General features: G+C 43.0%; 1 protein-coding gene across 1 annotated transcript; it reads left to right on the forward strand.

The window, feature by feature from the left end:
• Positions 1 to 561: 561 nt before the first annotated feature.
• lnpep (leucyl/cystinyl aminopeptidase) lies at positions 562 to 20,686 on the forward strand. The gene is made up of 18 exons (XM_061261741.1): positions 562 to 967; positions 4,478 to 5,303; positions 6,275 to 6,413; positions 7,095 to 7,235; positions 7,898 to 8,015; positions 8,579 to 8,730; positions 9,497 to 9,610; positions 12,481 to 12,612; positions 12,911 to 13,042; positions 13,397 to 13,563; positions 14,348 to 14,445; positions 15,066 to 15,249; positions 15,549 to 15,699; positions 16,087 to 16,268; positions 16,700 to 16,861; positions 17,072 to 17,212; positions 17,584 to 17,665; positions 17,754 to 20,686. Exons 1-18 carry the CDS (start codon positions 949 to 951, stop codon positions 17,883 to 17,885), a joined length of 3,072 nt encoding a protein of 1,023 aa, XP_061117725.1. The 5' UTR covers positions 562 to 948; the 3' UTR covers positions 17,886 to 20,686.
• Positions 20,687 to 22,274: the final 1,588 nt, after the last annotated feature.

Raw genomic sequence — 22,274 nt, forward strand, 5'->3', positions numbered from 1 at the left:
AACACAGGTTTGGTCATTACCAGTGATGCAAATCAAGTTAGCAGGACAAAATATTCATTAATCAACCAAATTAACTCCTAAACATGAGTAATAGGATGCAAGGAAATCGCATAACATCTAGAGAAGGACAAAGCTAATGAAGAAAAAAAAAACATGCCGTTGAATCCAAACTCTGTTGGTCTTTCTAAAATATTGTCAGCACATAAAGAAAAGAACAATGAAAACTAAAACATAGCAGGAGCAATGTCACTTAACGGTAGCTTTACCAAATTACCAGGGTCCATTCGTTCATATTCACATTTTTTAGTGGTGCAGTATATGAGACTACACGAAAAGGGCAACAGAATCCGCGAATAAGTTGTTGACAGAGTTGGCGAGTCAAAGACAAACCTTGATGTAAAGTGCGAAATAAAGTTATACGTGATATATAACTTTAGAAAGTAGTAGTTTGACCCGCCTTATTAGAATATGGGCCAATGGAAATGCAACAATTCGAGATGTTTCCTCGATTCCAGAGTTACGTTTGAAAACAGTTCATTGGTCCAAATACATGTAGGAAAGAGGAAGTAGCTATAGCTGTCTTGGTTAGTTGAGCTTTAAAATGATCAGATATCTCTTGTACCCATGTCGAGTAATTATAAATCAGTAAGTAGGAAAAAAATCGAGCGCTGGTAGATCACGTTTTAATTATCCGTGTCATTAAAAACTTTTCGCATTTTATCTTGTTTTTTTTCCCGAAGAGCAATAGACAGCGAACTGACAATGCGTGGGAAAGGGATTGTGGTCTGATGGTTAGCGTTAGCTTTGACACTCATCCTGATAGGAAAGCCTGCACAGCCGAGTTTGATTATTCAAATTAGCTATCTAGTTGGCTAACGGTACCTTATAACTTTTATTTTAACCAAAGCAGACAAGTGCTGCCACATTGCAAACCCGTGGTCATCTCAAATGGAATCGTTTCAAAACGGTAAGTAGGAGGTTAGCGCGAGGCAATGTCAGCTAGTCTAGCTAGCATGCGGGCTAACTAGACAAGTTTCTGTACATTTTTACTGTCAGTCTAGCTATGCAACGACAAAACCGTCATATTCATAGCAAGTTACACATTGCTAGGAAACGAAACCGTGGCTGTTGGGAAGATGATCAAACTGATACAAAGTCACAAATGTAGTTCTGGTCTTTGTTGTAACAGTTCAAGGAAAGGTCACATTATGCAGCTAACTGGCTAGCTAACGTTAAGTGTTTGCTGACAACAGGAAGCAGCCAGATGGCTAACAGCATTTCCTCTAGGCTAGAGCAAACTGGATGGGATGGCTAACGAAGTAGCCTAGTTAGCATACCTTGTTAAATTGCTAACTAAGCGAATGTGTATGCAACTAGTTCTTAACAGAGTTTGCGTGGATGCTGAATAGCTACATAGTTTTACATTGGCACGACCCAGCTGCGAGTAGAACCAGTAATGTTAGTTTAGCTGCAATAGATGCCAGGTCAAACTAGGCTAAGATTAATACAGTAAGGTAAAGTAGTGAATTTGACCAGTCGTCTGTTAGCTAGCTAACGTTAGCTATGTTGATTTAGCAGTTAAGTTAGCTAGGCATTGTATTTGTTGAATTTGAATCATCAGGTGTTCGGACAAACACGTGTCACTAACCTAAGTTAACGTTTATAATAAAAGGTTAGCTTGGCTTCATCAAAGCTGGTGCTGCTGGCTTGTTGGTTAGCTTGCAAACGAGCCATTTTACGATATGCTAACATTAATTAGCAGCTATGATAGCAGCTTAATTTTTTCATGTCACATTTGTATTATGCATGGTTTACTTTAATGCATTAAAGTTAAGTACTTCTATCAATGTGTTGAAACCAAGAAGGATAGTTATTGTTTACCTTTATTTAGAAATCTCTGATACATGCTTAATTATGTATGCTGCACTTGCTACAGTCGGCATATGTTGGCCTACGTAATTTACAGTAACAGATTTCAGATAAAAATGAAAACTTACCATAGCCAATTATTAGGCATCAGCTTTTGCAGAGGCTTACCGTCACTATTGTTTGAATGTGTTTGATTCATTTGGGTCATTCTTTGATTTGTGTTGCAAACCATGTCCGAGCAATTTCACGTTACATAAAAAGAAAAAGAAAAACATACTTATTGTCAGAAAATTGATGATTTGTTTTTATGAACCTCTTTTAATATTAGGAAAACGTTTGCAATATGATGAGAATTCAATCACATAAAATGACTTTTCTGGTCCAAATAAAAGAAAAACAGTGAAAATATTATTTACTCTTTATCTAGACTTGTAAATTAAAATAAAATTCTATTTTATTCAAGAAATGTCACGATTTTAAGTATTTTAAAAGCTTCTAAACTACTTCCTGTTTGAAGTGATTAAAAAGAAGTGGGATTTCTCTCTCATACCTGTTGTTAAATTAAACAAAAACTGAATTTTATATGTCCCAATTTCTTTTTGTCTATGGTGTTACTCGTTTAACATGGAGTATATCTTTTGGATGTAAAATAATAATGAATGGTGGATAATTTGTTTACACATGTCTTCTTGCTAGTTAGCTAAAATGGCTACATGTTAGCTTTGAATAAATTATCCTATTTGTGTGGTGTTACTTCTCACACCACTTTGTAGCATGAATTAATGATGTGTTGTCCGTTGTGTTGCCACCCAACATACAGGGAATAAATTACATTGAACATCCAATCACTATATGCGTTTGTTTTCACAATGGAAGAACACCACAGTAATGAATGATTTTTAAGGTGCTTTAAAAATTGAATTTATTTTATATGTGTGTAAGAATAGTAGTAAGATATTGCCAAATGAAAGACAATTAATTTAAGACAAATTTATTTAAATCTATTTTTTTTATATACATATGCTCAGCTGGTTTGCAACCGTTAACAAATAATTAACCATTTGCTCAATCTGCTTTAATTTAATCTCTGATACCGTAGATCTTGGATAGTTAACCTTGATCCTGCAGTGCAGCATTGTTCTTGCACACATTTCACCACTCAGCCTCTTAATAATCCAATCTCCTGCAATCTCAACTAAATTATGCAATATTGGCTATATGTGACCTCCATGATGTGTATTTTGTAATACTTTTAATATTTTGGTTTTAGCAAGTAGAAGTTACAGCACGTTTAATACATTCAGCAGAATATTGATGTATTATTCCCTTTGTATGGAAATAAAAAATATTCTGAAAAGACAGAGAAATTAGTTCCTGGAACATGCTATATACAAGGGTGTGTTGGGCTGTATACTTGGATGGTCTTGAATTCTTCAGAATACTCATGGTTTGTATCGTCCACGTTTGGCCTTTATATTGGATCTTTAAAGTAATGAAACCCTGTCTCTATTGTTCACCTGACAAAAATAAAGGGATGTTAAAATATTATCATTGTCCTGTATCTATACCTTTGCAGTATAACAGTTTCCAAAAAAGCTCATTGTGTAAGTAATACACCAAGGTCCCCACCTATAACTTTGTTGTCTGTGAAGTCCCATCCACAGTACTCACTGCAAACAGACCCAAAGTAATGTTACAAAAACTGCATATAAATTCATCCTCATCTGGAATGTGCCCTGGGTTTGGGTTGGGATTGGGAATTGTATGTAGTGCTCTGCTATCTTGCTATTAATAGGACATTTCTCTCTTTCATTAGGATAGACTTGAGTTTAGAATTGCTGCATAGCCTGCCCTCAAATGGCCTCAATTAAGCAATTTTTCTGTGTCACACAATTCAGAGACTCAACTACTCCCAACATTCGCTCTCAGAATACACAGTTGCTTTATACACAAGCGATGGAAAACTCTGGAACGCCAGGCTACAGGATTGTGGGTAAAATTCCAATGGAATAAAAGCATTATGCATCGTCCCTTGGGAGATGCATTTTATTGTTAGGTAAAGGTCAGTTACAGTGTGAGTAAGCAGGTCTGTGGAACCCCTCTGTTTTTCTAGAATTGACCATCATTGTATTTCAATTGTCAGTAGGACAAGGTAGGACAAAGGACATCTATTTTTAATTTATTTACTTTTATTAGATCTCTTTTTTTATGCAAACAATTGTCAAAGCTTATTTTAAACATCTAAGAGCCCATTGACCTTTTGAAGTTCTGTTTCTAGTGAAGTGACTGTGCCTAAAGTTTATTGAATCTGAAGTTTGTGTCTTCTTGTAGGGGGGTGTGTGACTGAATTTACATTATATCACGGTCAATTAGCTGATGGTTTTATCCAAAGCTTCTTACAGTTGATTAGATTAAGCAGGGGACAATATCACGTGGAGCAATGTGGGGTTAAGGGCCTTGCTCAAGGACCCAGCAGATGCACTGGCTACACTGGGGCTTGACTTTGACTTTTTATTTATTTTTTTATTTTTTATTATCACTTCAACGGATGGCTTTAGCCAGTGAATTTTCTGGAGATTCAGTTGTGTGTTTCCTATGCCCTTTCCAGACCGGGCGTCCCTGCCCAGGAACATGATCGAGAACAGCATGTTTGAGGAGGAGCCAGACGTGGTGGATCTGGCGAAGGACACTCCCGCCTACCCTCTGGACCCCGAAGACGTGTCATACGAGCCCCGAAGCTCCAGGCTGCTGGTACGGGGCCTCGGCGAGAACGACCTAGACGAAGAGGAGGAGGACTACGAGTCTTCCGCCCGCCTCCTGGGCATGTCCTTCATGAACCGCAGCTCCAACCAACGCTCCAATGCCTCACCCTACATCCGGCATGATCTGCCCGGGCACTGCCCCACGCCCTCTGCTCGCACCCTGGTGGTGGGGATGTTTGTCCTGGTCCTGGTGGCCTCTGTGGCCATGGTAATCTACTTCATACCCAAGTGCACCTTCACCAAGGAGGGCTGCCACAAGGCCAATGCCACCATGGAGCTCATCTACCCCATCTCCACCAGTGGAGAACTCTTTCCCTGGACTGAGCTGCGGTTGCCAAACAATGTCCGGCCCGTCCACTACGACCTCTTGATGCACCCCAATTTGACGACGATGACCTTCCAGGGCAAAATTTCCATCACCGTGGAAACCACAGAAGACACCAGTAAGGTTGTGCTCCATGCCTCTGACATGAAGATAACCAAGGCCACGTTCCAGGACCAAGAGGTCAAGGTTCTGGAGTACAAACCCAGGCAGCAGATCGCCATCAAACTCCCGGAGGACCTGAAGAAGGGGACGTCATATGTTTTGACCCTCGAGTACAATGCAAACCTCTCAACCAGCTATGATGGCTTCTACAACAGCTCCTACCATGACTTGAATGGGGTCAAAAGGTAAAGTTTTCTTTTCACATTTTTGTGAAATTTGAATCTTTACAGAGAAGAGTACTCTACAGCTTTTGAAATTGTGACCATATCAGGTCACACCTGGGTTAATTGCGTAATTGTTTTGGTTTCAAATACCTTTCTGTGCTCAGTTGATCTTGCCTGGCGCAACTGAGCCAACCTAGAAGACCAGAAGGCAGGTTTTGCACTTTTTGAGAGTATTTCATAGGTTCCAATACATCAGACAAGCTCTGTAAAGGGTTGTAAAGACAGTTACACGTCTGACCCAGGCCTGGCCCACATTAATGTATTGATGGTCAAGACAAGCAGCTGACTTGAATCTGGTTAATTCCTTATGAAAAGATGAAAATTTGCTGAAAAATTTAATATTGTCCAGCTTTGTTTATTGTCCTTGTGCTTGGTTATCCCCTGAGGACAAACCCTATTTATAGAGTCTGTATAAATCTATTCTTTCTTCCAGTTCAGTGCATAAATTGACCAGTTTCTGGCCTACCAGGAGTGGCCTCACTGTGCAGTTTCCATTAGTCCTTTCTAAAGCAGATAAGGGAAGAGGTGGTTCATGGGTAATTCAGCCCACAGTAACCCATCTACAGTATTTTTGGCAGATCTTTTTCCACGGCTACTTTCCTACCTTATATTTTATGCATAATGCATCTAGAATGTATCTTAATGTATCCTGCACGAGAGTGCTGAACATTTCACCCCCCAATATTCAAACCTGAAGCCTTTTGGGTCCGAGTCGACAGTTACTATGTCACCAGACTCAAAAGCGCAACATTAATTCATTTACTTACTTACACTCCAGGAAGTTCGAGTGAAGCTTATCTTACTTCTAAATTACATAATCAAATGCAGCTTTGTTGTATAATATAATGTGATGTCTGTTCTGTAGCCTGGGTTTAGCATTTGCTTATTGATTTTAGTGTATTTATTTATTTTTTTGACACTCTTGCACACAGGGTCCTGGCAGCAACCCAGTTTGAGCCTCTCGGTGCCCGGAAGGCTTTTCCCTGCTTCGACGAACCGGCGTTTAAAGCTACTTTTCTACTTAAGATACAGCGAGATCCTGGATACATCAGCCTTTCAAACATGCCCAGGGTAGCAATTTATTTGTGCCTAATTATCCTCTGCTGATGTCAGTATGTAAAGAACAAGGTTCTGTGCTGGGGTGACTTCATTAGACAGGCCATGTGATTGGTGTATGCTTTGGTAACGCAAAGGAAATATTTGCTCTATTACTGTTTATAAGTAGAACTATATAGTAGTATGACACGTATGACTTAAATGTACGGATTTTAAATATCAGGTTGAAATATCTGAAATATGAAATATAGCAATAGGATGCCTTGAATTTACACTCAGTGAGACTTATTTGTCTTCTGCTCCTGTAGCCCATCCACTTCAATGTTTCAGAGTCTTGCATGTTGTGCATAAAAATCCCAGGAGATCAGCAGTTTCTGAGATACTCAAACCACCCTGTCTGGCACCAACAATCATTACACAAGCAAAGTGACTTGGATCACATTTCTTCCCCATTCTGACATTTGATCTCAAACTGTCTTGACCATGACTTTCATGCATTTAGTTCCTGCCACATGATTGGCTGATTAAATAATTGCATTAACAAGCTGGTGTACTACCTAATAAAGTGAGTGTATATAAATATAGTATATTTGACCCTTAAAGATTACTGAGAATTTGACTACCTGCAGGATTGTCTCTGATATTTTACCTGTTAGTCTGGAGAGGGATAAAGAAATAAAATGTATTTCTTTTTAGAACAAGACCACGGAATTGCCAGGTGGGATTTTTCAAGACGAATTTGAAAACAGCGTGAAGATGAGTACCTACTTGGTTGCTTTCGTTGTGGCTGATGAAAAGCAATTTGCAAGAATCAGCACAAATGTTTCCGGGACACTGGTAAGCATTAATCTGTCTTCCTCAGTTCCTTCAGCTGCTGTTCAGACCTGGGGGGTGTACTAAGAAGGGTGCTTAACATGCCCAGGGATTCTTCCTGCAACCTGGCTTCACAAAACCAAACGACTGCTATCGGGCTTAACCGGTACTACGAAACTTCAACTTGCTAAGTGAAGACGGACTTTATTAACCAAGAGCTGTGCGTGTTCCCAGTAAAAGTGGCAGTGTATGCAGAAATGAGCCTATAGCTCTGCAGCTAGGGCCGTAGGCTACTCTAGCAGCATATTTCTCACCTGAAGTAAAAACTGATATGAGCCAATATAATGGACGGATGCACAGAACATGAAACATTCATAAGCGATTAGCAAAAAGTAACACCGATCCCGCCAATTTAGCCAGGGACAAGGGTTGGCAAAACTTCTGGATCATGTGATTTATCCAGAGAAGACTTAAAAATGTACTTCCTTTTCGTCCTCCAGGGGGCGAGTTGGTTTACCTCTCTAAGCAAACAGGGAAGTAGTGTTCAGATTTAGAATGGCTTCTTTGTTTGAGTACTCTTGACTTCGTGCCTTTTATTTTTATTCTGAAAAGCCTGTTTTAAATGAGCAGTGTGAGTAGCACATTCTGTGGAGAGTGTTAATTTCTGTGTGACTCTTCTCCCCGAGGTGTCTGTGTATGCAGTTCGAGAGACAGACCAGGTCAAATACGCCCTGGAAACTGGAGCCAAGATGCTGGAATTCTACAATAAGTTTTTTGGCATCGAGTACCCTTTAAGGAAACTGGGTAATTTCTTCCCTTTCTGGTCTAAAAAAAATAAAAATATAAATCCACTTTCAAGGAAATTGACTGTAGGAAGTGATCAAGTGTACACTGGGCACAGAAGTGCAGTCATAATGGCATAATGCCAACGTGAAAAATACTGTACTATATTAATGCTTCCATGGAACCAATACAAATCAAACATTAATTTAATAAAAATAGTTCTCACCAAAGCATTCAATCATAAATACCTTCGTTCAATCATAATTTAAATGACATAATGAGACAATTTTTTTGTTTGGTACAGCATGGGCATGTCATCAAAATATGAATGCCTAAAAGGAAATTATCAGGCAAAATGGCCTGATACTGATGGAATCCATTATACCACTGATTTTAACCAGTGACCCTGGACCTCAGGAATGAAAACGGGCCAAACGCATTCCTGACCCACCACCATATTTCACTTTGGTGAAATCTCTTTGTTATAGAAATCAGTACAGTATATCTGCCAAGCACTGTATCTGACCGCCTACTTGCATCTTCCCATTTTAAGCAGCTGATTGTGCTTTTGTCTTTTTTCACAGACCTGGTGGCCATTCCGGACTTCCTCGCGGGAGCCATGGAAAACTGGGGGCTGATTACGTTCCGGGAAACAACCCTGCTCGTCGTTAACGAGTCTTCCATCCTCGACCGCCAACTGGTGACGTGTGTGATCGCCCATGAGCTGGCACACCAGGTACTGCAGTCCCCACCTTTCAAACCACACACCAGGTACGACAGTCCCCACCTTTCAGACCTCACACCAGGTACTGCAGTCCCCACCTTTCAAACCACACACCTGGTACGACAGTCCCCACCTTTCAGACCTCACACCAGGTACGACAGTCCTCACCTTTCAGACCTCACACCTGGTACGACAGTCCCCACCTTTCAGACCTCACACCAGGTACTGCAGTCCCCACCTTTCAAACCACACAGTTGTTGATCAGCCATCCCTCTGGCAGGTCTTGGGTCAGGACGTCCATGCTGGCTCGATAAAACAGTGGATCTGATCTGTTCTTAGGCACACATCTCATTCCATCACGTGAATCTGTTTTCCCCTGCAATCGGTGCCTCGTGAACTGATTCAGACAGTGTTATTTGAAACATCCGCATGATAGCTGACATTTCATGCTCAATTAAGTTAGTGTGCATGCGTAGCCACACCCCCAGGAATTTCCCTCTTATCACAGTGGTGTGCAGCTACAGGTGGGTCGTGTACCTTTGAAAACCAGTCACATTGGTTGCCATGTGTACATTTACTAGTCATAATGCCGAATGTTCATTAACATTGACTTTGAGTAGGACCCTTGGGTAGTACGTCAGAGACAGACATCAACCTCCTTTTTCCATGCAGTTGAATTAATATATAATTTAACATTTTAGCTTTTTTTTCTTGTGTTTTTTCTTGTAGATTTTCTCGAGTTGTTTTGTGTTTATTGTTGTGTGTGTTTGTTTTTCAGTGGTTTGGTAACCTGGTTACCATGAAGTGGTGGAATGACCTTTGGCTTAACGAGGGCTTTGCAACGTACATGGAGTACACGTCCGTCATGCATGTGTTCCCCGAGCTGCAGATTGTAAGTTGTCCTAAAGTGACTGAGCAGTTCATCTGACTGCCAGCCCTGACTCAAACCTCTAAAGGGGGTCATCACATGACCGCTGACGGCGGAATAGAAAGCATTTTCCATTCTGTGTTTGTGTTCTAACAGCCAGAAATAGCTCGGCCCAGCTTGACCGTTGTCCATGTCTGTAATCTTACACCACATGTACCAGCTTTAACTTATTAAATTAGATTCAGAGCACCTCCTAGAAGAGCTTATGCTGCCAAAAAGTCCTTGAATGTTGAAAAAGCATTTTTTTGCAATACCTTTATTGTATTTTGTTATTTGGGTTTATACGTGACTAGATTTAAACCACACACACTGCTTGTATCCATCCAGACATTTTCTAACCTGCTTATTGGGTGGAGCCATCCCAGCATGCACTGGGTGAGAGGAAGGAATACACCCGGACAGGCCACCAATCCATCACAGGACACACACAGACAGTTTAGAGTCTCCAGTTAGCCTGACCTGCATGTCTTTGCACTGTGGGAGGAAACCCACACAGACACGGGGAGAACATGCAAAAGGCCCTCGGTCAGGAATCAAACTTGCTAATGTAAACTCACCGTGTTCCGAACAGAACACAGGGAAGCGGCTGCTTCCACCAGAAGTTAACGTCCATTCAATAGTAGTTTTTCCCCTGAGGAATGTGGTTTATGATTATTCAGACACTAAAATCTTTGATTGTTGTGAATTGGACCGATAATTAAAGAATAAATGACAAATAGGTGCACAGCGTTCCTGTGTCTGAACACCGCCGTGTAAGCCTGCCCGGTTCGTAGTCTCTCGTTAGCAACAGCTTCCCCACCACAATGGCACAGTGGAGTACTAGTACCATGTCTCTGTACGCTGAAATGGATCGCGTATGTGACTCATACCAAGATTTTATGAAAATGGAAGGAATTATACTTGTACACACACACAACCTACGTTGTGGAAGTAATTGTTTTAGTTATTCCTCATGAAAGTTGCACTGTTCGGAACATGGTGAGCTAACCTTGTGTTCGGGACACAGTCAGTTTACACGACCTCTGCTGTGAGGCGTCAGTGCTAATCACTGCCCCACCGTGCTCTGTGGATCTGTAAAGATCTGTGGTGTTACTGAGCGACTGTTCCCAGGGTGCCCAGGGTAAATTAGTTTTACTTTGTTATCCAGCCAATGCAGTAATCCTGCTTTGGGAAACAGGGCTCAGGTCAAGACAAAGTGCCTTCAGTAAAAGCAAGGGCAATACAGTGAACAATTCATTCAATAAAAAACAGCCTCCTTATTCACTATCACTTTCTTCCTTTAGGACAGATGTGCAAATACATTCGAATGCGTTCTTAATACCGAATAATAATTTCTGCCTTCTGCCAAATTCTTTTATTTATTTCCTCAACTCGTTCTGCTTCAAAAGTACTCTCTGTTAAAAGGTACAGTATTCCCTACACGCACGTGGTGGTTGAACATAGTCAAAGTGAAAACGTGCATTAAAATGTTTGCATGCATAGTTGTGAGGCTGTTTGTGATGAGCACAAACAGAATGGGAGAATGCAGAGGGAGAGGCCTCAAACACGCAGTGCTGCAGGAAAACAGTGGGACTAGATCAGATGTAACGTTAGCAGCCGCATTAGCATGGACAGCCATGTGCAGGAGGTAAAGGGCCTAGATAAGAGCGGAATGTCTCCTTTCCCTTTTACCTGTGCCGGCATTCTCGATGGTGTGACATTCCGTTCCCGTGCGGCACAACGTGTCACATGTGCACTCAGATACCATCTCTGCTTCGCCCGTAGTAGGCAGGATCTCTCTCCGTATCGTTTGGGCAGGATCTCTCTCCGTATCGTTTGGGCAGGATCTCTCTCCGTATCGTTTGGGCAGGATCTCTCTCCGTATCGTTTGGGCAGGATCTCTCTCCGTATCGTTTGGGCAGGATCTCTCTCCGTATCGTTTGGGCAGGATCTCTCCGTGTCGTTTGGGCAGGATCTCTCTCCGTATCGTTTGGGCAGGATCTCCGTGTCGTTTGGGCAGGATCTCTCTCTATCGTTTGGGCAGGATCTCTCTCTATCGTTTGGGCAGGATCTCTCTCCGTATCGTTTGGGCAGGATCTCTCTCTATATCGTTTGGGCAGGATCTCTCTCCGTATTGTTTGGGCAGGATCTCTCTCTCCGTATCGTTTGGGCAGGATCTCTCTCCGTATCGTTTGGGCAGGATCTCTCTCCGTATCATTTGGGCAGGATCTCTCTCCGTATCGTTTGGGCAGGATCTCTCTCCGTATCGTTTGGGCAGGATCTCTCCGTATCGTTTGGGCAGGATCTCTCTCCGTATCGTTTGGGCAGGATCTCTCTTCGTATCGTTTGGGCAGGATCTCTCTTCGTATCGTTTGGGCAGGATCTCTCTCTCTCCGTATCGTTTGGGCAGGATCTCTCTCTCTGTATCGTTTGGGCAGGATCTCTCCGTATCGTTTGGGCAGGTTCTCTCTCTCTATCGTTTGGGCAGGATCTCTCTCCGTATCGTTTGAGCAGGATCTCTCTCTGTATCGTTTGGGCAGGATCTCTCAGTATCGTTTGGGCAGGATCTCTCAGTATCGTTTGGGCAGGATTTCTCTCTCAGTATCGCTTGGGCAGGATCTCTCTCCGTATCGTTTGTGCAGGATCTCTCCGTATCGTTTGGGCAGGATCTCTCCGTATCGTTTGGGCAGGATCTCTCCGTATCGTTTGGGCAGGATCTCTCCGTATCGTTTGGGCAGGATCTCTCCGTATCGTTTGGGCAGGATCTCTCTCTCTGTATCGTTTTGGCATGATCTCTCTCTACGTATCGTTTGGTCTAGGTCTCTATCGTTTGATCTGGATCTCTCTCTCTCCAGGGGGATGAGTTCTTGAGCACGCGTTTCAGGGCCCTGTCCAGGGACTCTGTAAACTCCTCCCACCCCGTCTCCACTGTCGTGAGCACTCCTGAGCAGGTGTCCGAGATGTTCGACTCCGTGTCCTATGAGAAGGTACACCTTCTCTCTCATTCATAGTGTCTTTGCACTTTTAAATTGATTTAGTATTGACTCCACGAACCTGCTTTAGGTAAAAAATGTAAAAGTGAATTGTGTCAAAAAAAACAAAAAAAAAAACAGTAGAAACTAGTCTTTTTTTTTTTTTTTGAGGCTTGTCCTGCTCCTTGCTAATATGATGCACTTTAAGTGGTGTACTTGATTTTTTCAATGAGGCAGGTACACTATATTATTTTATTAGTGTGTTCCACGGTCTTACTTACAAACAACTGTCTGTTGTTTTCCAACATTCCAGGGAGCTTCAATTTTGCTCATGCTGAATTCCGTGTTGTCGGATGAAAAATTCCAGAAAGGGATCACCACGTACTTGAATGCATACAAGAGCAAGAACGCTGGGAGCGATGACTTATGGAACACCCTCTCACAGGTAAGACTACGACTTTGCTTGTGATATAAGCTATGCTGCCGAATGAAAAACTATTCTCTTAGCCTTGTTAATGAACCCTTTTGATGAGGGAATTGTCAATGTGACTGTAAAAAATGCTGACGTAATGAAAACGTGGTATGCTGTGAGCTGCATGCTTCCCTCTCAGTGGAACTGGAACAGGCTGGTTTCTTGAAGTGAAACGGGAACCTGCATTTCTGCATACACAGCGTTCCCATGCATCCTGGAAAACCTGGAATTTTTTGATGCAGTTTTTCAGTCAGTGAAAATTGATGTAAAATGTGGAAATGTAATGTTATGGGCCAAAAGCGCAGGTGTTCAAAACTCTCTCCCCAGGTTGCAGGGCAGTCCTTCAGTGTGCCGGACATGATGAGGTCATGGACGCAGCAGAAGGGCTTTCCCCTGGTTACCGTGCGGAAGAATGGGACGCGTGTCAGTCTGTCACAGGAGCACTTCCTCCTCAGCGTGGAACCTGACAACGCCACGGCGCAACCCCCGTCAGAGTGCGTACCCCCTAACCCCACAGCCCAACCCCCAACCCCTAACCCTACCCCAACTCCAAAGCCCAACCCCTAACCCTACCCCAACACCACTGCCCAACCCCACAGCCCAACCCCCAACCCCTAACCCTACCCCAACCCCAAAGCCCAACCCCTAACCCTACCCCAACCACAAAGCCCAACCCCTAACCCTACCCCAACACCACTCCCCAACCCCAACCCCAACCCCGCAGTCCAACCCCGCAGTCCAACCCCGCAGTCCAACCCCACTCCACTGCCCAACCCCCATCAGAGTGCGTACCCTCCCCACCCCTAACCCCTAACCCATTGCAGGATGTTTGTGGAAAGAGCGACTGTTGAAAAGCCCTTCTAGGATACTCTCTGAAACCATTGGTCAACTGTACTTTAGCATTCATAAGCATAAGCATTGTTTTATAGCGCTTTTCATTGTACATCTCAGAAGTTCAGAAAGACTTCTTCCTTTGATGTTTATGTAGTTGGAAAGTAATTCATTTTAAATCTTAGATTTTGTGAGTGATCAAGTGTGATCACTCACTCACTCACGCACGCACACACACACACACACACACACACACACACCAGCATCGCCTGCACTCATCGCTGCATGGAATTCACACGTGCGCTGTGCAGAAGCCTTGTCCCTGTTATCGGTCAGATCTATCCGTGTCACTGCGCTCCGATGCGTCGGCCCCGCTGTAATGCGGTTAGACTGGCATTACGTCAGCACTGTGTGTGAGCACGTGTGTGTGTGTCCTTCCTCCTGCAGGAGCCTGTGGCACGTACCCCTGACGTACGTCAACGATAGCTGCAGCCTCAGCCTCAGCCCAGCCTGCAAGCAAGTGGTGCTTCTCACCGACCGCACGAGTAAGTCTGTCTCCATTCTGCTTAAGGCCCCACCCTGAGCACCAGGGGCGCCCACTTAAAAGGCTATTTGTGCCGTAATAAACCCGCAGTAATGACACGGATGTGTAGCATGCCCTCGCACAGGCAGAAAATAATACAAAAGTGATACAAATAGGCAACAACTGTAAAAGGCCAACAGTGGCTGTGGCTTTTTCATTCCAGCTTAGGCGACCGTTGACTTGTTGTGGAGTTGGAAGTTTGGAATTCACTTTTTACAGAGGGCAACCTTACTGCAGTAATAATACGCAGTAACGTTTCTGATATTCCAGAGTTTTAATTGGCTACAAAGATTTTCCACGAGTTTTACGAAGAACAGGCTGCTGGATTTCTTCAAGCTGAGCTGTGCTGAATGGGGACATGCAAACGAGCGTATAGTTCTAACATTACGACGTCCAAGCGGCTCGTTTAAATGCAATTTCTTCATACGGATTGTGTGGGTTTATTGCAGGACTGTGCGTTTTGATACTTTCACAGTGATGTTACAGCGCCTAAAACACCTTTCTAGTCCACACAGGGGTAGATAGGGAAAAGTCATATTTCCACAACATGGGACCTTAAAATCATTGTGTTCTTCTCCGTAGTGACCCTGGATGTTCCGGAAGGGGTGAAGTGGCTGAAGTTTAATTTGAAGAACGAGGGGTTCTACATTGTGCACTATGCGGATGGGGGCTGGGCAGAGCTCACAGCTGCTTTGATGAGCAACTTCACAGTTCTGACACCCGAAGACCGAGCTTCGCTCATCCACAACATCTTCGCCCTCAACAGGTACGCCCGCTGTAGGTCAGGGGTCATCACATCACAGTCTTCAAGGGCCGAGAACCGCCAGTTTTCCACCCTCCCTTTACCTGGGAGTCAGGTGTGAATGTAGCCTGGCTAATCAGTAGCAGTAATTGTTCAGGTAATTACCAGGAAGAAAACCAGGGCCAAATTTGACTTTGAGCGTCAGATTTGACGATGGCTGGTGTAGGCGTTGAATGATGTAAGGGCTTCCTGGTGGTCTCCCGATTTCAGTTTTTGGATATGGGTGGTTTGAGTTCTCACCTTGGCTTTGACTGGTTTTCCAGACTGGGGAAGGTGTCGTTCAAGGAAGTCATCAACCTCCTGGGCTACATTCGAAAAGATAAGGAACCTGCTCCTGTCCTGGAGGCCCTGCTTCAGCTGGACCGTCTCTACAGACTCCTCGATAAAAAACAGGATTTGATTCAAAGGATGCAGGTACCCTTTTTTTTTTTTTATCCTTTATTTTATTTAACTAGGACAGTTCTAGGGGCACCCTGCAGCCTAGTGGCTAAGGTACATGACTGGGTCCCGGAAGGTTGGTGGTTCAATCCCTGGTGCAGCTATGATAAAATCTGAACAGCTGTTTGGCCCTTGAGCAAGGCCCTTAACCTTGCATTGCTCCAAGGGGGATTGTCTGTAAGTCAGCTGAAGTGTCAGCTAAAAAAAGAAAAAAATAATAATTTGTTAACTAAAAGGTAGTCAAAAAAGGTAGTCAACAGTAGTGAACTTTAATGTCGCAAGGTAGGCAGAAGCGACTAGCTGCTGTCTCTAAGTGCGTTCCTTTTAACAGTGCTTCTGTCCTGGTACCTCGTCTGGAAACAGGCTTTCATTCTCTATCACTTCGGGGAGCTGATGGACAGCCAGGTTTGGGAAGAGGGGGTGTCGGTGTCCCAGGAGAAGCTGAGGTCCACCCTGCTGGAGCTGGCCTGCAGATACCACAGGGAGAATTGCACGAATAAAGCCAAGCAAATCTTCGATTCGTGGGCCTCTAATGGCACAGAGAGGTGAGGAGAGCAGTGCAGTTAGGCTGATGCTGAGATTTACAGGGGGAAATGCTACAGATCGTTTAGGGCCGTGGTCATGGAGGGCCGTGTGTGCGCTGCTTTTTCTTCCAGCCTCAGGTCTTGATTATATTGTATAATTACTTCAATTATTTGCTGAACTAGGGCGCATAATAGTATATAAAGTGAAATTTGGTATTTGTGTTGTCGAAACAGCAACTGTGCTGGGCTTTATGGCTGAATTAGTAATTTGAATCTGTTAAGGCAGCATTATTGCTTGGAATGAAAACATGCATCCACACAGCATGGACAGCTGGTGTAGTTAGCATGCGAGTAATGCCATGTTGTGTTCTGTCATTAGCATGCTATGTGCTGCACTGGTGGGTAATGCTATGTGCTGTACCGTAGTTAGCATTCTATGTTTTGTACTGCAGGATACCCGGGGACCTGCGGAGGGTGGTGTACGCTGTGGGCGCTGAGACGTTGTCCGGCTGGATCACCCTGCGGCGTGCCTACGCGCTGTCCAACGTGGAGGCGGAAAAACGCAAACTCCTGCGGGGGTTAGCCAGCTCGCCGGATGTGAGACTCATCGTCGGGTGAGTCTGGAGGGTCTCTCCCATCTTCGCAACTTCTCTCCTTTTATTCATTTGTGTTCTTATGAAATGGCGTCCTCCTATAGACTGTGTTGGGTTCTTCTGGACAGACTGTGCTATGACTGTTGGGTTTTTATGGACAGACTGTGCTATGACTGTTGGGTTTTTATGGACAGACTGTGCTCTGTCTGTGTTTGCTTCTTTCCCCTGTAGGTTATTGAAGGACGGTCTGGAAGGCAGCCTTATTCAGACTCAGGAGCTCCCGCTGATCATCGATACGATTTGCCAGAGCTTTCCAGGCCACTTGTACGCGTGGGACTTTGTGAAGGAGAACTGGGCTGTGCTCATACAGAAGTGAGTGCACTGCTGTCCAGTTTGGGCCACGGGGTCACATTTCCCTGTGATTCATGCTGGATATTTGTAGTGAAAATTACCTTCCTTCTTCTGGGTTAAATCTGACCATGGTTATTTGTATGAGATGTCTAGTTGCATCATATTTACATTTATTCTTTAGTCCAGGGGTCATGAAATCATGGCCCTCAAGGCCTAACTCTAACCCTCCTTTTACCTGGGAGTCCGATGTGAAGACAGTCAGCTGATCAGTAGTACCAATTACCCCAGTGAAAACCAAGGCTGGATTAGGATTCGAGGGCCAGATTAGATGATCCCCGTGTACAAAACTGTATTTTGATCCAACTCCTGTTATTCCACCCGTCTCTCCATAGATTTCCCTTGGGATCATATTCTTTGGAAAGGATCATAACAGCAACAACATCCCAGTTTTCCTCACGGGTGCACCTTTTGGAGGTTGGTGGAAAATCCCCTTTCATGTTTCAGTCCTTCTGAGGAATGTGCATCCAGTGCGTTCCTAAATCTTGGAAATCTCTTTCTGCAGGTGCAGACCTTCTTTGGCTCGCTGGGAGAAAAAGGTTCCCAGCTACGGAGTTCCCGGGAAGCGGCAGAGACGATCAAACTGAACGTGCAATGGATTGAGCGGAACCGGGCCACACTGTGGGACTACCTTTAGGTCTCGGTGGTACACGTTGCTACACACGGCATCGCCTCACTGTTTTTAAAAATGACGGTTTTACCCCCAGCGCCGCTGCCGTCAGCCTGGCAGAAAGCCTGTTTGCACTATTAGGAGTTCTAGCTAGCTCAGGTCCTGTCTTGGTTCTTTGGGTTAGAGCTCACTATGACCCCCTGCGTTGTCCCACTGCAGACCAAACTGTAGAATTGCAGAGAAATGTTGCCTTGTTTCTGTTGTTTGCCCACCGCAAAAACTCCACGCCCAACTCTGACACGCAAAAACGCAGCGCCCCGCCCACTGCGTGTTTCCTCTTTCCCCTCCATTCAGAAGTTTTACTCCAAGTTACACTCGCCAGAAAATAACGGTGCACTCCTATAAGCATAATGATTGTATGAGACTATGGTTTGTTTGGTTAATGTACATAAATTGTTCTTTGGGACTATTAATTTACACTGTGCAATCTATGTGAGAGTTGAGGGTTTTGCAATGCTTGTAAAGTTGTAATTATGATGTATATAGCTATTTAAGCAGATCTGCGTCAGAACAGTGACAGTGTCTGCACTTTTGACCGACCACTTTCTGTGCTTTTGCTTGAAGGTGTGTTTTTACTTGTATATATGGTGTGCAAAGATTAGTGAAGGCTTGCACATACAGTCCCCTACAAACGTATTGATATGGTAAGGTCAGTTTGTTGTTGCTCTACACTGAAGACAATTTATGTTTAGGTCAAACGATGTGCATGAAATGGCAGATCCGAATTTCAGCTTTTATTTCCTGGTGTTATCTAGATTTGTTAAACAACTTAGAACATATGACATTTTTTTATCAGCCTACCAAATTTTTGGGTGAGCAAAAGTATTGGAACGTGACTGACAGGTGTTTCTTGTTGCCCAGATGTGTCCTGTTAGATTGATTAGTTAAACAGTAAATGGTTCTGAATGTCTACTCTTGGTTTTAGCCTTGGGTTTTGCCTGTGAAGACTGTCTTTGTGTTATAATAGATAAAGCAGTATGAAGACCAGAGAACTGTCTTTGGGAGAAAAGCAAGGCATTCATTTTGAAGCTTAGAAAAGAGGGGAAAACAACAGCTGTGGGGAAAAAAGCATCACGAAAGAAGAATGCAACAGTTTAGTGATGTCATTGGGTCGCAGGCTTGATGCAGTTATTGCAAGCAAGGGCTATATTCCCAAATATTAAGTGTTATTTTATTTTAATTTACTTAAATACACTCTGTTCCAATACTTTCGCCCCCTAATAATTTGGTGGATACCAAAGGTGCTATGTTCAAGTAGTTTTAACACATCTAGGTGTAAATACCAAGAAATAAAAGCTGAAATTCTGAACTTTTGTCTCGTGTTCATCTTTTTAATCTCAACCCCAAATGTATTCAGTGTATTGCAAAAACAAAGGAATTGGCCTTGCAGTTCAAATACTTTTTGAAGGGGCTGTAAAGAATGGCAGTAAAATGTATTTTCAGTTTGTTTTTAATCCTTCAGTGGAAAAGCAGTGGCTACAGTATTGGGGGTTAATGGAAGGACTGTATGCCAACCTTTCAAGTAGATACTGTTGCCCATTTTGAATGAAATGAATTCCATGACATCATGGCTCAAATTCGGTTAGATTATCAGTGGCGAGAGAGCAGCTGTGTTCTGGCTGCCCCTGTCTAAGTTACTACTGTCGTTATTAAAGGTTTACTGTTCTACTGGAAGCCTTTGGGATTACTCATAACCCAAAAAAGAAAGCACAGTCCATGGTGTTTCTCTGGACAGATGCATTCACCGTTAACACAAAAACTTCTCCATTCTGCAAGCGCACAAGCTGTTTTCCCGAGATGCACCTAATTCTGTCAGCCCTTTACAAGATTAAAAAATTTACTTTAAGAGTGTTTTGCAAGATTATATATTTTATAAGCATAAGTGGTTGGATTAGCATTGGTAGGCAGTGTAGCTTTTTGCCCTGAATGGCTGCAGTAGCTGTTGAAGCCCTAGGTGGACTGCATATGAAAGTACAGCTTTAGCCCGTCAGTGTCTATGAAAGGACGCATCTGAGGCCCCCCAATGCACCTCACTGATCCTGCATTCACAGGTTGAATTATTGTTAATCATCCTTTTTTTCACAAATTGAGTTGTTAAAAGATCATAATTCTATATTTTAAATATGATTTTAGATTTCCTAATTCTGTTGCATGAGGATTATAGTTTTCAGTGCTGCTGGATCCAGCTTCCTGGTCTCAGAAGTATTCCTACAGATGGAGCTTCCCATACAGTTTGATTGTGAAAAAAATTGGGGCTTTTGCTTTCACACATTTTATTTGTTTTTGGTTTTGTGTGAGAATATGGTAATTTTGTATGCTTTGAAGTCATATGATATGATGGGTCTCATTTTTATTTGTTTCTTTCTGTTACGTCAGTAACTCCCCTATGTGCAGGCAGCTCTACATGGATCAGCAATCTGCCCACCAACTCCATGTTTCGCTTTAAATAAATTAAATGTTTTAAATGAAGGTTATTTGGGAAAATGGTTACATGTGTCTTATTGTACATACGACAGGGGAGAACTCAGACTGAATTATATGGCCAGGTCATATAATTATTATTTTTCTGCTTCTGAATTTTTATTATATTTTCCAGTCGTCTCCCAAGGGAAGCTTACACTTGAATTTTTTTCAGGAAAGTAAATGGGAGCTTTTATGTTTCACGGGAGTGCTGAAGGACTAAACAAGGCATTTCTCTTCTCTAGGTTGTCGATGTTAACATGCTCAGGCCAAAACAAACAAAAAAATAATAAAAAATATTTTTAGGATTTCTTGGATTCTGGTTTCTGTGTATTTTATGAGAAGGTGATGTGACTGACCTTTTTTTGCATTGTTGCACAGTTGTGAGATCTTGTCGGAGGGTGAACTGGAGTTTGCCAAGCAGCATTTAAAGCATGAGGAAAAAGATTCACTGGTCTGATGAGACAAAAATGGAATTATTTGGGCAGAACTCCAAGTACTATGTCTGGCGAACATCAGACACTGCTCATCATCTAGCTAATACCATCCCTACGGTGAAACGTGGCAGCATCATGCCATGGGGGTGCTTCTCTGTGATAGGGACAAGGAGTCTGGTCAGAATTAAGGGAAGGAGGAATGCAAATACCTCTTCCAGAGTGGTTTGCCTTTTGGCACAACAATGAGGAAGCATACAGCCAAGACAATGCTGGAGTCTCTGGCTGTCCCCAGCCAAAGCCCAGACTTAAACCCCATAGAACATCTTTGAAGAGACCTCAAGATGGCAGTTCAGATGTTTGCCATCCAATCTGACGGATCTTGAGAGGATGTGCCAGGAGGAATGGATTAAACTGCCAAAATCCAGAGCTGTGTTCGAAACTGAATACTACTTGTACTAAATTTCAGGCTGATTTTCATTGACACGTAGTTTGCTAAGTGAGTTACCCAAGAATACTCTTAAGCTGTAATTGCTGCCAAATGGGCTTATACAAAGTACTCAATTTAGGGTCTGAATACTTATATGAATGAGATTTCAGTTTAGTTTTTTTGTTTTTTATATATAATTTAGAAAACCTTTCTTAACATGTTTTCACTGTCATATGCTTCTCTATATCTATTCAAATGAAGGATAAACCTCAAGATATTTTAAGCCTAGTACATTTTAATATAAAATAACTACATGCAGTACTGCAACAAGGATCTGATTCGTTTGTGGAACTATTTGTTACTTTAAGTGATTTGATTAAACAAGATAAACTGCAATAGAAGGGCAAAAATGGCACCAGAAGTGGTATGCCCTTTGAATATTAGCCTATAAAGAGACAAAAGTACGAATTGGCTACATTGTACACAACACTGACACGACCCCTCACCTACAACCTAACTTAGTCTGATTGGCTTCAGTGACAGAAAGAAAGATTTAAAGGAATTACATCCAAAACCCCTCTACTGGAATGAGTGGGATTAAAGCAGGGCCTAATGTCTCCCCAGTAATCCTACTTATTATATAATGACATCAGACTCCCCACCAATTTTACCAGGCACTTTTCTTTATTCCCTTGAGTTTGCCTAAGCCTGGTTAATGCATGATGCACCTTGGTTTAATGAATGAATTGAATGTACCACAAGAGGGCATAAAATCATCACTTTCCAAGTCTCCAATCTTCTTTTACCCCAGCCAGGGGTAACAGAATGACCACGGTCTGCCCTTGCTTTCAGAAAGACAGTGATTTGCCTTTCCAAGAATGGAGCCAAGCTACATGCCTCTCCTGGGTGTGGGTATTTCACCCTCCTGTGAGCACCATCCTGGTGTATGCTGGTATGTTTATTCACCGGAAAGATTAGCCTGAATGCTTCTGAAGAACAATGACGAGTCCTCTACAGGCACTAGTATTCATA

Source organism: Conger conger, chromosome 11 (assembly GCF_963514075.1).
Source record: "Conger conger chromosome 11, fConCon1.1, whole genome shotgun sequence".
NCBI lineage: Eukaryota > Metazoa > Chordata > Actinopteri > Anguilliformes > Congridae > Conger > Conger conger.

What these genes read in the sequence shown, in the direction of transcription:
- lnpep (XM_061261741.1), top strand. An exon ending in GACTTGAATGGGGTCAAAAG is followed by an intron (nt 5,304 to 6,274) that starts GTAAAGTTTTCT and finishes TCTTGCACACAG; the next exon opens with GGTCCTGGCAGCAACCCAGT. An exon ending in AACATCTTCGCCCTCAACAG is followed by an intron (nt 15,250 to 15,548) that starts GTACGCCCGCTG and finishes CTGGTTTTCCAG; the next exon opens with ACTGGGGAAGGTGTCGTTCA.